Raw genomic sequence first — 16,267 nt, forward strand, 5'->3', positions numbered from 1 at the left:
AGTTTTAGCGGCCGTCGCTGGTCTATGCCGTGGCCGCAGTGAGGATTGTGGCCCAAAGGTCAAGACAGCTGATAGGTAGATTAGTAGATATATAGTGAGACAAGAAAAAGGTAGAGAGGTAGAAGTAGAGGTCAGCCGGGATGGAGGAGGAATTGGCGGGGGGTTGGGTTGTTGAGTGGGTAGTTTATGGAGGTCCGTAGGTAGGTCAATCAATTCTGGTGATGGCGGGGTTGTGTTTTTTTTCGTCTGTACCTTTTTACTGCACTACAGAGGTGAGTATTACAGAGTTGGTTTAATATTTATAGTTGGATAGTTGCCAAGTCTACTGAGTTAACCTTTAAATATAAGTACTAGAGAAACAGGTGAGGGAAATATCTTGTACATCACAAGATCAAAGTATCCAAAAAAGATGGTGGGAAAATAGCACGTACTTGTTAGTATAAACGGCCGCTTGACACGGGGACGGGAACGCCTTTGATTGGTGTGTTTTGATTGGTTGGGATGTGATGTCACAGGTACAGGGAGTTGGCTTGTGAAAGTGAAAGTCGACGCCGAGGATGAGTGTCAAGACATGGATGATGAGTAAGCAGTTTTCAACATACCAAAAGTGCTATATCCATTCATTATTTTTGATGGTAAACACTTTGATTGATAGTAGACCAGTGTGTTTGGTAAGTAGAGTATAGCATTATTACTAGTAATGAATATTCAATCTCAGTTCCGGTAAAGCAGGGCCTGCTTGTATTGACTTGCAAGGCACATGCTCTACGCAATGTTCATATACACACTATAAACGAAATACAGTCAATCATTCTAATAACACGGCCTCCATCTTTCTGACTCAAATACTATCTATCCAAGCTCCTCGAGGTTGCATCTCGGATCCAATCCGGCATCACGGGACTGTCAAAGCACACCCTTCCAATAATGTAGTACAGAACCAGTTGAGTCTGAGACATGTGAATTGACAGCTGAATTTATCAGTAACTAAATCTAAATGTTTGACTACCTAGATATCCCATCAGTTTATAGTTTACTAGGTTCATTATCCAGGTATAAGCAAGCTAGCACCTTACCTAGCAGACTTATATTAGTACGCATCACGTGCATCGCGCTTATCGCGATACATCAAAGGTTATCGATAACCTGGAGCTATTAGCACCTAATGTAACCACTGTAAGCCAGGCTCAACTCCAACACGACCATCATCAACGTCGACACCACCCCCCAACTGGGCCGTCTTCATTCCATTGTGACTGTCGCTGTCTTTTCCTGCCGCTCAATATAATAATACATCTTCACCCAGCGTCGCGGCTCTTTCTCATCGTACATCTGCAAACCCACCTCGTCTACTGCTCCAATTCGCTTCTCGCTTGCGTGCTATCACTTATCATATTCTCGCTTTCGCCTGTCTTTCCCCTCACAATTAACTCGACTCGAGCGCTTGCCTAGCTCGCGCGCACTCAATTCTCAAGCCAGAAAATAATGCGCGTCTCTTCATAATTTAATCACCATGGCTACCTCTCGCCGAGGACAACCCTCGCTTTCTGTCCGCATGCCTTCCAACCAACCCACCGACCGTCCTCCCATCGACGCCCTCTTCCTCATCCACTTCGACGTCAAGGCCGGATATACAATTCTTTGGAAACAAAATGCCCCAGGCATTGACCTCGAGGGTCTCGTCGAGTACAAGTCCCTTCCTTCTGGGCTACACACCGTCTCCGAAGACCTCATCTACTTCGTCCACGACAGCGTCCATGCAGGACTTAGTGCTTTTGTCAACATACCCTGCGATGAGGAGGAGGCACGAAATGCTAGGATGTTTGCCGTTGGAGTCTTGGTTCCTCTGAGCTATGGTCGTTTGGGTCGTGCTTGGAGACATGCTGAAGGACTGAAGGAAATGGCTGCGTACGCATACATCTACCCAGCAGTTGGACTTGGCTAACGAATCGTACAGAAAACTAGCAGGAGATCGCAAGAACACGAGTATACTCGATGAATATTGGGTTACCAACCGCGAAAAGGCTGGCAATGGCAATCGCCGCCTCTCAGGAGAGACGCCGGTGAGCTCTCCGTCTCTGACTTCACAGCCATTCCACCGCAAGGCCCATAACCGCAACCGATCAGCTTCTGACGGCGCCGCTCTAATACCACCTGGAAATAAACTCTCGCCATATCATCCCGCTTGGAGTTTGACCAGTCTCCTGGACAAATTCGGTCCTCTTATCTTTCCCATACATCGCGCTGCGTTACTACGCAAACGCATCTTAATATCGTGCCATGCTCCGGTTCATGAGGTTTGCAATTTCGGTAGGTCACCAATCTTCCACACATGGTCTTTTGCTGACCTTTATTTCTACAGTATATAACCTGTCTGTCCTCTCCAACATCCCCCTTTCTGTAATCGATATACTGCCTGGCTCAACTTCAACGCAACGTCTGAGACCACTCTTCTCCATTGGTGTTCATGACATCCCCTTTCTCATGGATGACTTTGAAGCATCCAAGAAAAAACAGAGTGATGATGATGTGATAGATGACGAATCAGGTTCCGGCTGGATTGCATGTACTACTGACAGTATCCTGGCCATGAAGGACACTCTGTGGGACATGCTCATTACTCTGCCCCCTGACTACTCCTCCAATGCCACAGAAAGGGTTTGGCCCCTGGTGGAATGCCCCCGTGGACAACCGATCAAGGCGACTCAGCGGGATCTCCGACGTTTTACATCTCTCAAGAATGGCCTCGCTCGTCTTGAAGCCATCACTCAAGCACCCAGTATGGTTCCAGAATCACCCGAAGAAGAGCGTTTTGCACGCAGGGTTTCTACCCACTCAAACCATGTTGTTCGTGACCCACGAGATGATGCAGTAGAAAAGGTTGTCGAACCTCTTACATGGGCAGCGTTCGCCTACAACGGTTACATGTGGTGGGCCAGCGCCGGCGAACAATTACGCTCTGAACAACAAGAGGAAGCGGCCCATGATTCATCCCTGCTCGCTGATTTCGGCCATTCGTCCATGACCATGCCTCGACCCGGCTCGCGTTCCGAACAGTTGTCAGACTCGCTTAGCTCTTTGAACGCTACTCGCCGCACCAATGATGATTCTGGCGAGGCCCGATTCGAACTCGCCATCATCGCCTACTTCCACCGACTGACAACGCAAATACTCTCCGTACTAGCTGATCTAGCTGACAGCCAAGATGAGCCCTACACTGACCAAGACGACGACGACGGCCTGTCACAAATCTCTGACGACAGAACACCACTCCGTCCCTCGGACTCTGATCCTGAACCGAACGACGCAGACGCCATTCGTGTAGATAGCCACGCTGTGGAGAGCATGGGTCTCGATGTCTGGAGTGACGCCGATGCCCTCTTCATCCGCGAACTATCCATCAAGTACTTTAGTCGATCCGCTCGCATAGAAGGCAAGGGCGTCGAAGTTTGCGGTGTGAGAGTTTGCTAAGCAAGTTTTGACGAAAGCTGGACTTGCGTCGTTGGAATTTTTATATACCACCTATAGTCTACATGCTCGCAAGGTCCTGATATTTGGAAGAAGCAGAAGAACGCTGTAAATGATGTGTGGAACCAAGAAACCCGCCTCGCAGGCATCAAGTTGAATGGTATAAAAGGACGGCAATTCAGGCGTATTTGTTGTGTTGGTTGTTTTATTAGCTTGTGTTTTGTACAAGATGGATGCTTCAAATATTCACTCCAAAAACGACAGTTTTAAATCAAACAGCAAACAAACGTAAACATGAAAAGTGAATTTAGAAAAGAGCACACTAAGCAACTGTTACATACGCTGTGCCCTGGAAAAACACCCAAACTCCCAACCTGTTTCTAGGCATAGAAACATGTACCCATAACCAATGGTGTTTTCTGCCAACATATATACCATACACTAAGGATTACTCGTCCCCGTCAATACGCACCATGCTCACGGTTTGAGAAAGTTATTCATAAAATAATGATTATAATTCTTTCTTTAATCCCAGAAATGAAGTCGTCCTCGGTTGCATCTGCTGGGGTCGCTATGACTCGTCCTCAGTATCTGTGTTTGTCGCGCTAGTGTCGTCATCCTCCTCTTCATCTGTGCCACTCTCATCGTCAGAGTCGTCAGAATCCTTTCTGCGAGTCTTGGGAGTTTGGCCAGTCTTGAGAACGTGCATCTGTCCAGCAAGAGAATCTGATAAAACATTAGCATACTGATTCCATTCATGATTATATCGTGACTTACCCTCTTCAGGCTCGCTGATCTCATCCTCCTGCACCATCTCGGCCGCTTTACTCGCCTCTTCGACAACAAGAGTTACCTCCATCTTGGTGTCGAAACCGACGTAAGCGTCGCAAATGACGTGCAGAACAAAGGTGTAGTGTCCAGCTTGAGGGGGAGCAGCGAATTGGGCCTTGAGAGTCTGCATGTTGAAGGTGGGCTTGCCCTCGTCGTCAATGATAGGCTGGTCAAACTTGGCGAAGTGGAAAGGGGGAACAGCCATCTTGCCCTGCTTGGAGTCACTGAGGAAGGCGTGCCATTGAGGAGAGTGATCGCGGGCGTAGTAAGGGGCGTGGGTGAGAGGAGGGAGAATGGATTCTTCTTCAATGGGGATAAGCTTGCCATCGGGACCCTTGATAGTCTTCTTCTTGCGACCGTTGATAGCCTCGATGTCGTCCTCGGCGGGATCAATGTCCTCGAGATCCAGCTCGTTGATGGCGGGGACGTCGTCAGTACCAGGGGGGATGAAGCGACCCTTGATAACGAGGGACACAAGCGAAGAAGGAGTAATGAAGCGCTCGCCAGTAACCTTGAAGAAAGCTCGGCATACACGGAAGAAAGGGATCTGCTTGGCAACACCGATGGCGGTTTCGTACTGCTCCTCGGTCAGGAGACCCTCTCCAATAGCCATCTGTCTACGCTGAGCGTCGGGTCGATCCATGAAGCGGTGGACAGGCATGTGAGTCTTAGTCTCGCCCTCAATGGCGCTGGCGATCTTGGGAGTGATGTGGGGAAGCTGCAGAAGAGGAGAAGCGTGGGGTGCAACAGCCTGAACCAAGTTCTGGCTGGTGTAGAAAGAGTTGGCAATGGGACTAATGTTACCGTAGGCGAGCGTAATGGCGTTGAAAGACTGGTTAAGAGCGCGGGCAATAGGGCCGGTCTGGAGCTTGGCCTTGGTAAGAGTGGGATCATCGAGTTCAACACGGCCGAGGTAGGCCCAAAGGAGAGCAAGAGCCTTGCGTCGCGCGCCGTTGTCGAGATCCTGAAGAGCATCCTTGTCCTTAACTGACATGCCAGAAGCAGTGGGTTGACAATCGCTGTCGGCTGTGATTCGTGACTCAATCTTAGAAAGTGCAGTCTCGATCTTATCGCCCTTGACGACTGCCTCGAATTCCTTGCCAACGCTGAGAGCAGTGATGATGCCGCCTTCTTCGATCTCGTCGTCGTATTGTCGGAACAGGTTGTTTGCGCTCTCCATCAGGACACCTTCCTTCGACATTCTCATGGTTCCGTACCACCATGATCCAACAACCCAGGGCAGGAGAACTCCAAGAAGCAGAGTGTACAAGAGAACAACGTATTTCCCGCTGCCATCTGCCACCATAAACTGGGGGAGGGCAATGCCCATGCTGAAGCTCTGCTTTCCATCGGGGTGACCGTACTGAATGTAGTTGTTGCGGACCTCTTCGTCAGTGAGGGATTGGTAGGCTTTGGTGAGTTCGACGTAAAAGTCGTTGAGAGACTCTACGGTTTCGTTCTTGGCGGGGTCAGGGCGAACCTTGTCGGGGTGGAACTTGAGGGAAAGTCGCTTGTAGTGCGACTTGATTTGCTTTTCGTTGAGGGACTGCAGTAGCCATTAGTATATGCATTCAGAGCTGTAGAGTTGTGGACTCACCTCTGAGATACCGAGGATGTCGTAAGGGTTGTAAAGCTTGGGAACAGTTCGCTGCGTAACTACAATGAGGTAGACCATGCCAGCCATGAGGGCCCAGCCGATCACCACAAAAATGGCCCGCTTGACCCTCCACTGGCTGCGCTTCCGCGCTGTCTTGAGGGAATCGACTGTAGCCGCATGCTCTGGCTTGTAGTCGGTCTTGATTCGTGGCGCTAGCGCATCATCGCTGCGACTCGGACGAAGGAGTGTGTAAGTAAGGGGAAGAGTGACGATCCCAGTAAGTGTGAGGATAAAGAAGGGAAAGAATTGGCCCTATTCGCAAGATGGATTAGTAAATGCTAAAGCGCGGCGATTGTGAATGACTTACCTGCTCGTCGTAAGAGTAATCTGAACTCATATTGACGGGTTAAAGAGAGCCCCAGGGCTGCTCTGGTAAAGAGGCTGAAAGGAAACGTAGGCCACAACTCTGAGGCGATGATTCAAAGTATAGTTGGGATAAAGACACAATACAAATCCGCTGATAATAAACAAAAGAGAATAAAATCTCTTTACAGCGCCACAAACAAACTCTCTGCCCCAAAAGAATGTATTTTCACAGGCAACGGGAATCTTTGTTTGGGGTGAGAAGAGAAGAAAGTGTCGTGTCGAACTGTCGTTTAGTTACGGCCACGCAGCGCAATTGCTATGGAGGTTAGGTCAGAGCACCCACTATAGGTAATTGACGGCTGCCGGTAATCGGATTATCTGTCACTCCCCACTTGCCGTTTGGGCTCCTTCCGTACGCGCCACGGTGTTCACAGTCTCAGTAGAGGGCAGGAGGGACTGGACAGGGGGTTCAATTTTAGAAAGAGTAAGCCAGCCACTGTTGTTAGCGTACTCGGCCCTGCAAATCAATCAATCTATTAGCTTCTAGCGCCAGCCAAAATCTATTAGTGTATACATGCGAAGGGTAGGAACTGGCCGCAGTTTTGAAATTCGTATTCAAGAGACTTTGAGTTATCAGAACAAACGAAATTTATTTTAATTTTAACAAATGAAACGCTTGAGAATTGCTGTAAACGATCTAACTATTCCTCCGAGCCCAAGCAATTACCTTTAAACCAATTTTAGTTAACAAATATTACTACAAAGCGACAGACATACTATATGATGCAGGCTTCTCCTGTCGTCCAGCATCTCACTTAGTCAGTGCCTTCAGAATCACTCTTCTCTTTTGGCTCTTCGTAAAGGACATCACCGTCCGCCACAGTCATCCCCAGGCCGAGAGCACTAAGATCATCACCATCCGTCTCCTCCTCCGTCACACTGTTCTCCATCTCCTCTACGAGAATGCTTCGGAGATCTTCTTCACTCAGAATAGTCTGGATGCTACCTCGACGCACCCACGGACGTGAGTCTGTACGTCCTCGCTCAACCAAGCGCTCAATCTTGAGTCGGTTCTCGATAAACTTGAGCTTGGGGAAAGCACTCTGCTTTCCTTCGTGGATCATATGTGACAGTCGATGCGGGTCGGGATCATTCAGAATATGCCAAAAGTCCGAAACTCGTGACTTGGGCCAAATAGTAATGGTTCCACTGAATTGCTGCAGCCAAAGCTGACTCCAGTCTTGGCCCAGAGGTCGTGGCAACAACTCCGCGTGGCGGATAAATTTGAGCCACTTGTTCATATCCAACTTGAGATAATGTTCAAAGGCCGACATGAGGTAGCCGCCTCGCCATCCACGTCCCTTACGGTGTGTAACTGGGTGGCCGACTGAACCTCGAGACGAAAAGAAGAACAAGTTGATATGAGGGTTAACCTGGCTGACAATGGTAAAGTTGACGTTGAAATGTGTGTTCAGTGCCTTGATGGGAATATCTGTTCTCAGACTGCCATCCTTCCACTTGTGTCCGAAGGAATACGGCTCTAGACTTCCGTCTCGTGTCTTCATCATGAGGACAACGGGGTTGAGAATTCCGGGAACCGCAGCCGATGCCAATACGGCAGACCAAATAACACAGTCGGGGCTTGTCAGATAGTTGCATAGAATTGTAGGCGAGTGGGGATCGGCCGGGACACAAGTGACGTTTAGAATACGGCCTGTTCGTTCAAAGGCCTCTTTGAATGTCAAGGAGCCGTAGGTCCACCAGCCGCATCGTCGCGCCCAGTCAACAGAATCGAAGCGAGCACCGGTCTTCCACCATCGCGGGAGCCAGGTGGTAATAGACTCGCGACAAGCGTTGATGCGTTCAGAAAGAGCCGGGACAAGAAGTTGGTCAAGCTCCTCGTTCGTTCGAGTAGCTACCAGAGCCGCAACCAAAGCGCCGCCACTGGTACCAGTGATAACATCCGGTAGCAGGTTTGCATCCAACAGTGCTCGAACAACACCGATATGATAGTAAGCAAAGGCTGCACCACCAGATAGACAGAGTGCTGTTCTTCCGTAGTTGGCGTAAACGTGCTTGAAAAGGATTCGTTTCTGCTCCATCTCCAGCTGTTTGGTGCTAGCCAGGAACTTGATGCATTTCTCCTCTGTGTCACGTTAGTCTATAATTCGGGGAGCAATAAATTTGCAATCTTACCTTCATCAAGGAAGTTCTGCACCAGGTTCTTGGTTCCAAAATATGTCTGGCTGTACAACCTAGCGTTCTCAATGCCAACAAAGTTGTTCTTCACGCAAGCCTCAATCAATGCCCTGAGCTCGCCCACTGCCTTGCCCCCATCGTCCTTCTCACTCTTATTCTCTTGTTCTTCAGCGCGAAGTCTTGTCTTTTTCATCTGCTCCCACACTCGTCGAGCAGTCTTTGAGTCGTAGTATGCGAAGTCGTTCTCTTCCCTCCACGTTTGTCGGCCTAGATAAGTGTCCAACTCCTTCGCAGCTGACACCCAGTCCTCGTATTTCGAGGCATGTCGCAAATTGCGTCGGAGCCTTTCTCGCTGGCCTCTCCATGTGAAAAAGTGCTCATACACCCAGATGTACAGTCTTGTCGACATATACATGGCAGCAAGGCCACCGAGCCATGCGAACACGAAAATGAGTAGTGGCCATTTCGAAAGCTGATATAGATATCCTTCGCGGGTCTCGTCCTTGGTTCGAGTTCCTAAAAGACCTTCGACAGCCCCCTTTCCGTTTCTGCGTTTGCGCTTATTTCGTTTAGAACCTCGTCGATGACGATAGACCTTTTCGTTGACAGGCGCCCAGTCGTTTTGCGCTGTGATAAACGTTCCCTGGCTCTGCGGTTGGGGAAAACCTCCAGAGGTAGCATCTGCGGCTGCGGCGACAGCAGCGACGTCGTCGGCAAGCCCTGATTCAACCTGTGAGGCTCTCTTTGTCACGCTGAACGAACTAGGACTGCGCGGCGATCGAGCGCCGGTTTCATCGGTTGGGCTCTGTAAGGGGTCTGGAGCTTGAAGCGCCTTCTCAAAGGCTTCCAGGTCTTGCGCGCTGACGAATTCAGTATCAACATCCGGAAGAAGGGAGGTGTCGAAAGCCTCTGGTGGGAATCCGTAGACGGGATCGCGAGGGAGTAGCGACGAATACGATGACGATGACATTGCGAACGAGTTTAGTGATGTGAGTGACCTCTAACCCATAGCTGGCCGGAGCGGAACATAAGCTGAGGTCAAAGAAGTTGCAAGTTGTTGTCACGGATTAAAGGAGTAATTGATTACAGTGATTGGAGTTGGGTTGTCTTGTGACGATTCTAGTAACATGACGTAGATTCCGTTGGGGAAAATGGTACGGAGGCGGGCCCCATACCAGTCCGTCTTGGCGAACCGAGACCTCTATCGAACACCTGGTATCACCACCTGTACTAAGAACATGAGCCCACATACTCTGATTATAGGATGCAATGCGTGATATCTCTCTATGATTATTCTACCTTCTATTTCAAGTCATGTTGGGACGGTTGCATCGCGCATCATGCTATCACTAGCTGCTTACTGCCGTTCGTGAGCATCCCCAAAAATCGCCCCTTGTAAACAGGGACCCCAGCACAAATACCACCAAGGGTCGATTTCACTATCACAGGGACTGTCAGAGTCAATATCGCTTAGTGTAGCAAAATGTTGTAGTTGAATTGCACAGCCTTTGTTCGCCCAACGGAGAATCTGAATCTCAAAAACATTGAATAGTCATATGTCTTCTTTCTTCCATCGACCAAGACGTAACGTAACGTAAGATGTAATCTCTAACCACCCACATCCCCTTCAGCCTCCCTTAAACGTACTGCGACAACCAGCGTATACCGTCACCGTAACCTTGGCGCATAACTACTGAACACATGAAGAGCTCAATAGGTCGGATGCCCTCGAGCTGAACCTTGCCCTTGCCGGTTGTCTGGTAGAGGCCGAGCTGGTGTCGCATCTCGTCCTCGGAGACGGCATCGGGGTGGTCGATCTTGTTGCCGAGGATAACAAAGGGAACCTTGGAGAGCTCTTCCATGGAGAGGAGGGCGTCGAGCTCGGCCTTGGCCTCGCCGAATCGCTCGTGGTCCTTGGCGTCGATAAGGAAGACGACACCGTTGACCTCGGGGAAGTAGTCGCGCCAGATACGTCGGGCTGTTGATAGTTAGATGAATCTGTCCAAAGCAGAAAGCGATAGCATTTCCACATACCCTGTTGATGGCCACCCAGATCGAAAGTGGTGAAGCGAACGTTACCAATAGCAAGCTCCTCAGATGCTGCGGCGTCTTAGTACAAAGTCCATTATGTTCTTTAGAAAAGGAATCTTACTGGGGTGAAGAGTGGGCTGGAGAATGGCAACACGATCGTTCTATATCCATCGTCAGTCTTTATCTTCTTCAAGATCCGCCACCGCTTTCAAGCAATCCAGTCGAATAAGATCCATCCAGCAATGTTGTATCGACGCACCTTCAGCATGTGAAGAAGAGTGGTCTTTCCGGCGTTGTCGAGACCGAGGAAAAGCAACTTGGCGTGCTTGTTGAGCAGGCCCAAGGAGGACAGCACATCGTAGACTATACGCAGCACGTGTCAGCCCATCTCAAGTCGCAAGCAGTGCATTTTAATACATACACCAGTTCACGATCCACATGATGACGACGTATTAAATGTGAGTGAGTATTAATTGCAGTAAAAAGAAGTGGTGGTGTGTATTGTGCAGAAGAGAAAAAGAGTCGTCGTTACGTTTCGTTGGCGTCGTTGATTGTATAGAGCTGGGTGTAGGAGGCGCTACACTGATCAAAAGCTGGCAAGAAAGGGTGACGCTGGATTAATGCCTGAAATATTAGGCATACATGATCATGTCACGCTGTACACTTTGACTCTGAATGGGTAGCTTGTGCCTGTGCAAGTTTTCACATAAACATAATATTTACGATTACGAGATAGTTATATTGGACGACAATATCTTGACTCCCTACATATTCACTTACAAACGATTGCGAGGTTGGCCAGTGTTGTTACTACCTATCTTGCTATCGGACTAGTTGAAGTATCAAGGGTACATCTAGAGAACAGCTTTCAATAGTAGATCTGGGGGCAGTAGGAGATTAAGGCCTAACACTTGGAACCCGAAAACGAGTGGCTTCAGGGTCTACTGTGATAGAGTAACTGGATGACCACTAGATCGTGGAATAAATCGATATCTCAAGGATCCCAAATCTCAAATAAAACATCACTTCAGAAGGCACAAAGGCACAAATAATTGCAGAGTAATCATCATCGTTATTGATATCTGCTAAATGCATGTCATGATATTCCCTCATCCAACGCCGAGCAAGTAACCTCGTAATACCAATATGCTGTATCGGGTATCCAAGCAGTTCAAACATGGCTCCTCCGCCAATAGCGAGCGTTGTCCGGCCGCTTTATGCAGTTTTGACAAAGAAAATCGAGAAAAATATGTACAGGAAAGAACTCGGCTCATACCGAGTCCAGGATCCAAGGGGTCGGTCCATTATGAGTATATACAGGTAAACAATCTCGGAGACCTGGCCGAGAGTGTAATGAGAAAAGGGACATGTTGTGGTCATCAAAAAAGTCGTGTAAGATGTATCATCTTCGTCGTGACATGTCTCGCAGTCTAATGGGTAAAGCATTGTGTTTCTTGTGCAAATGATGAAAAAGACAAAGAAGCATGCTTAGATGGAAAGGACGTAGTTGGTTTGGTCCTTTTTACCAGCCATCAGAAGACCGAGCTCTCGCATACGTTCGGTACCGCGACCAGGAACGGGCTTGGGCTCGGGGATCTTACCGCGACGAGCGCGGTTGCAGTACTTCTGGTGGAACTTCTCCTTGCGTCGCTGACGCTTGCTCTCCAGGCCCTTGACAATGTCGATGGCACCACGAATGTGAGTGTCGTTGTCGTGTGTCATCTTGTTGCGGGGGTGCTTTCGCTGGTGACACATGGCACCACCACGGGGGAGAGACTTGGTGTGGGTAAGACCAGGACGGCCAGCAAGGTTGAAGTTGACTTGGCCGCAGCGAGGAGATCCGAGGGGTGTAGTAATGGGCTTGCGCATGGGAGCGGGGGACTTTGCTCTGCGAGGGGATTGACGGCTGAAGAGTGGCTTGGGCGAACGGGCCCGGGCCTTGGGAGGTGGCGAGTGAAGACGCTTGGGAGGTGGTGAACGGAATCGCTTGGGGGAAGCGTGCTCGCTCTTGCGTCGGCGACGCGAACGATCACGGTCCTGGTGCAAGTCTTCCATGGATCCAAAGAACTCGTCAGCATCACTCTCGTGATGAACGGGGTTGAAGATCTCTCCATCGTTCTCCTCTTCGGGCTCGGAAGCGGGGAAGCTGGGGTCAATGTCCTGGGGAATGACACGGAGCTTCTCGTTTCGTCGAGCTGCAAGACAAGAGAGATAAGCTTCCTCGAGGGGGCGGTCCTCATCCAAGGTACCACACACGAAATCAGTGCTGTCGGGAAGATCGGGGGCCTCCTCGGCGTATCTAACACGCTTGGTGCGACGGCTGACTCGCTGGCTGTTGACAGTGGCGATTGATGAATCAGACTGCATCTCGTGAATGGAAGGTCGACGCATCAAAGTAGCACCAGATCCAATGTGAACAACAGACTTGGCACCAGGTGTCCAAAGACGCATGTCGTCGTCCTCGTCGTCGTCATCAGAGTCAGCGAATCCGGTCTCTTCGTCGGTGTGGTAACCATCAGAATCCTCGTCCTCGTCTTCGTCTTCATCGTCATCCCCGTCGAGGTCAATATCGAGCTCATCCTCGTCGTCATCTTCCTCGTCGTCATCATCGTCGACATCGGCATCATCGTCATTGTCAAGCTCGTCTTCTTCCTCTGCCTCTTGCTCTGCCTCGGTAGCCAATCGTCGGATGTTGTTCTCCTTGACCAGGGTGTCGTTGATGGTCAATTTGACTGCAACAACAACTGTGCTGTCGCGTCGGATCCAATCGTCCTCACGGGTGATACCACTGGCAAACTCGTGGAACTGGGAGCTATCCGTAGCGAGGTCAGAAGAGTCGGCGCGGAGAAACTTGGGGCGTGACATGGAATGTCTGCGGGGGGTGATTTGCCGAGGTGCAGACAAGGCGATGTTTCGCTTAGGAGTAGATGGGGACTCTGCCTTGGGGGTGGCATCCTTGCGGTTTGTGTTGATTCCAATGGAGCGAGGAGGGGTGTTTTGCGTAGAAGCAGGTCGAGCTGGGCATGCAAACTTGATGCAGGACTTGCGAGGAGCTTCCTGAGCAGAAGGGGCCTTTTCCATAGGTTGGGATCGAGGTGGCTGCACTGGTGCAGTGGGCTTGCCACCACAAGCAAACTGGATGGATCGCTTCTTGGGTTCTTCAGTCTTTCCCTGCTGCAACTTGACAGCGGCACCGAGAAGAGAGACGTGAGTCGGCACATGGGCACGCTCGTCGTGCAAGCGAAGCATGGCCATGTCGGGAAGAGTTGGGCTGGGAGTGCTTGGGCGAGAAGGGCTGGTGAATCCAGTATCACTGGTGAGCTCGGCGGTCGAGGCGAAGCTGATGTTGCTGACGAGGGAGCGGCGTCGCTGCCGGGTGCTGGTGGTGTTCTGGGGGATGTACAGGTCGTCATCCGAGTTTCCATTGATGGCCTTGGTCAACAAGGAGGACTTCTTCTCGATGGAAGGTCGAATGGTGGTTCGCTGGAAGTCGGTTGAAGTAAACTGCTGCTTCTTGAAGTTTATCTCGGGTGGTTCGTCTGCCTCCTCGATTTCTTCTGAGCCGTGTGCCACCCAGGGTGTGTCTAGATTGTTGGTCATGGTGTTCATTTTGGTTTATAGAGAGATATAAATGCGTGATTTGAGGGTGGGGTTCAAGTCGTTTAACTCCAAGCGAGTAAAGATGGATTCCAATGATGAGGAGATTATGATAAAGATCCAAAGGCACGGTTTTGTTGAAGAAGGAAGGGTGTATAAGTTGTTTGAAGGTATCGTAGTAGCTCAAGCTGCTGAAACTTTCAAGAGTCTTGTTAAAATGCGTCCCTGAGGACGGTGGTGCTATAAAAGCGAGACAAACATGGTCAACTGCTATAAGGTGATGTATGTTGTTGTTGGCCGGAGAAGGTTTTTTGCTTTTCTGGCTCTCAAGAAGTAGGCGGACGAGGGAGCTTTGATATGGGATATGGGTCGATAAGTGAAAGTGAGATGCAGGGCCGGGCCGGACAGGGCTTTTGAGGAGAGGCTAGAAGAGGAGTAGAAGAGGCGGCTGATTTCCAGGTTGCAGGATTCCCCAATCTGAGAAAGGGTGGCGTCTGTGCTACTTTGGCTTGTGGGTGTGTCTGGACTGGGTGTGTCTGGACTGGGTGTGTGTGTCGGTCGCTGTTATTGCGCGTGGAGACGACAGGTGCAGATGACGTTCCCCGAGGCACGGGTACAGTACAGTCTAGTACAGTGCAGTGCAGGCCAGTAGTATCCGTATTTCCAGCGAAACAGATCAAGGTCTGAGACAAAAGATTCCCGACAAGGACCAGGTGAGAAGTTAAAAAAGGAGAAACAACGTTTACAAAGAAGGGCGGTAGAAGGGAGGAGATGAAAGAAACACTCGGTGTCCGCTCCTTTGTTTGACTCGAATTTTAATAACCAAGCCTTGATTAATCGAACACGAAACAACGACACTAGAACTAAAACTAGAATACCTCGCGGTACAAAGAAAGACGCGACCTAGACTAGGAGAAAAGAGGTAAAAAGGGCCAACGACGACAAGGAACAGGTTAAGATTTGGAGGGGGCCTGTCCCCTAAATTAGAGACTTTAGAGCGGCCGTCGATTTACCGTACAAGGAGCGGGTAAAAAATGGATCACTTTATTTTTTACGCAGCGAGCAATGGATCAAAGAATTTTTACTTTTTATTAGCACGGACCAGAAACAAGAGGGCTTTAATGGCTTGTTACATTGGATCCATGGGTTCCTCACTGCCCATCTGTCAGCTAATGCTAATCCTCATGCTAGTTGAGGGCTCAGGGCAGGGCTTCTGCTTTTCTACGCCATCACCAATTGATGACAAGAGAATGAGGTGTGAGTGGGAACAGTGACTTTTTTTCCCTTGAGTGTTGTAGACATTTTGCGTCCTTTTTTTTTGGTAGGCTGGTTTTCTCTCTCCTGGGCTAAACCTTTCAGCGCTTAGATTGATCCATCATTCCCCTGCCATCAGCCTGTAAATAAAAACGTGCCCTGAAAAGACAGAAAGAAAAAGTGCCTTGTCAGGTGGTTTGCATAAAAACCGATACTGATTTAGTCGCTGATATAAATATTAGATCATTCTTAGTGTATATATGGCCTAAGAGTGGACTAATGATTTCGTCTGTTCTGCTTCAAGTCCCTATTTTTTTTTTGCTACCCACCTGCTTGTCTTGCTCCGCTGCTGATGCTCCGCGTCGAGAATCCGCTTTTCCAAGCCCTTGCCGAGAAATAGAGCAACCGTAAGGGATCCATTGACCGACTTGAGATTACTTTTTCGTGTACGTACATTACGGTATGTACGTCGAGAGTGTCTTTACCTATTTTTGAGGCGAGCGAGAGAGCGAGGGGATGGGAAAAAGAGACGCATCCCGCGGTGCAATTTCGGTTCCAGCGCTGACCGACAAAGCAACAGTCTTGGCTTTTTTACTGGAGTTTATTACGGGTTGTCCACTGTCTGACTTTGATTCCCCTTTCTTTTGGACATAATTGTCCAGTCAAGTCAGCTTTAGCTACTAAGGGTCTTCTCAATTGACCAGTGGCGCCTGTCAGCGTCCAGCCTCTGATAGATCCACGTTGTAGTGACCGAAAACAGGTTGCCCTGATCTACTGTGTGCCACACCGTCCTGACTCCAGGTCTCTGAGTGACTGAGTCTGACTCTTACCGTAGATGACCCAACAGTCAGTACGACTCGCCGCTCAAATGTACCGTGTGAATATGGCTTGCACTGCCCATGTCCAAGCCTCGTGCTCGCATAA

At 49.6% G+C, this 16,267-nt stretch overlaps 5 protein-coding genes across 5 annotated transcripts, besides 2 other annotated features; 1 reads left to right on the top strand and 4 right to left on the bottom strand.

Annotated features, from left to right (window-relative positions):
- Positions 1 to 1,513: 1,513 nt before the first annotated feature.
- FPSE_01602 (uncharacterized protein) lies at positions 1,514 to 3,471 on the top strand (the record flags this gene model as incomplete). Its single annotated transcript, XM_009254722.1, has 3 exons — positions 1,514 to 1,908; positions 1,958 to 2,310; positions 2,363 to 3,471. 3 exons carry the CDS (start codon positions 1,514 to 1,516, stop codon positions 3,469 to 3,471), a joined length of 1,857 nt encoding a protein of 618 aa, XP_009252997.1.
- Positions 3,472 to 4,039: 568 nt separating this feature from the next.
- FPSE_01601 (uncharacterized protein) lies at positions 4,040 to 6,293 on the bottom strand (the record flags this gene model as incomplete). The annotated part of the gene is made up of 4 exons (XM_009254721.1): positions 4,040 to 4,194; positions 4,246 to 5,845; positions 5,897 to 6,208; positions 6,264 to 6,293. 4 exons carry the CDS (start codon positions 6,291 to 6,293, stop codon positions 4,040 to 4,042), a joined length of 2,097 nt encoding a protein of 698 aa, XP_009252996.1.
- Positions 6,294 to 7,077: 784 nt separating this feature from the next.
- On the bottom strand, positions 7,078 to 9,431 carry FPSE_01600 (uncharacterized protein; the record flags this gene model as incomplete). Its single annotated transcript, XM_009254720.1, has 2 exons — positions 7,078 to 8,408; positions 8,459 to 9,431. 2 exons carry the CDS (start codon positions 9,429 to 9,431, stop codon positions 7,078 to 7,080), a joined length of 2,304 nt encoding a protein of 767 aa, XP_009252995.1.
- A 667-nt stretch (positions 9,432 to 10,098) lies between these two features.
- FPSE_01599 (uncharacterized protein) lies at positions 10,099 to 10,932 on the bottom strand (the record flags this gene model as incomplete). The annotated part of the gene is made up of 5 exons (XM_009254719.1): positions 10,099 to 10,439; positions 10,496 to 10,561; positions 10,614 to 10,653; positions 10,752 to 10,855; positions 10,914 to 10,932. 5 exons carry the CDS (start codon positions 10,930 to 10,932, stop codon positions 10,099 to 10,101), a joined length of 570 nt encoding a protein of 189 aa, XP_009252994.1.
- A 1,048-nt stretch (positions 10,933 to 11,980) lies between these two features.
- On the bottom strand, positions 11,981 to 14,101 carry FPSE_01598 (uncharacterized protein; the record flags this gene model as incomplete). The annotated part of the gene is made up of 1 exon (XM_009254718.1): positions 11,981 to 14,101. One exon carries the CDS (start codon positions 14,099 to 14,101, stop codon positions 11,981 to 11,983), a length of 2,121 nt encoding a protein of 706 aa, XP_009252993.1.
- Positions 12,945 to 13,147: a microsatellite.
- Positions 14,102 to 14,702: 601 nt separating the features above from the next.
- Positions 14,703 to 14,733: a microsatellite.
- Positions 14,734 to 16,267: the final 1,534 nt, after the last annotated feature.

The sequence above is a fragment of the Fusarium pseudograminearum genome, chromosome 4 (assembly GCF_000303195.2).
Source record: "Fusarium pseudograminearum CS3096 chromosome 4, whole genome shotgun sequence".
NCBI classification, from domain to species: Eukaryota; Fungi; Ascomycota; class Sordariomycetes; order Hypocreales; family Nectriaceae; genus Fusarium; species Fusarium pseudograminearum.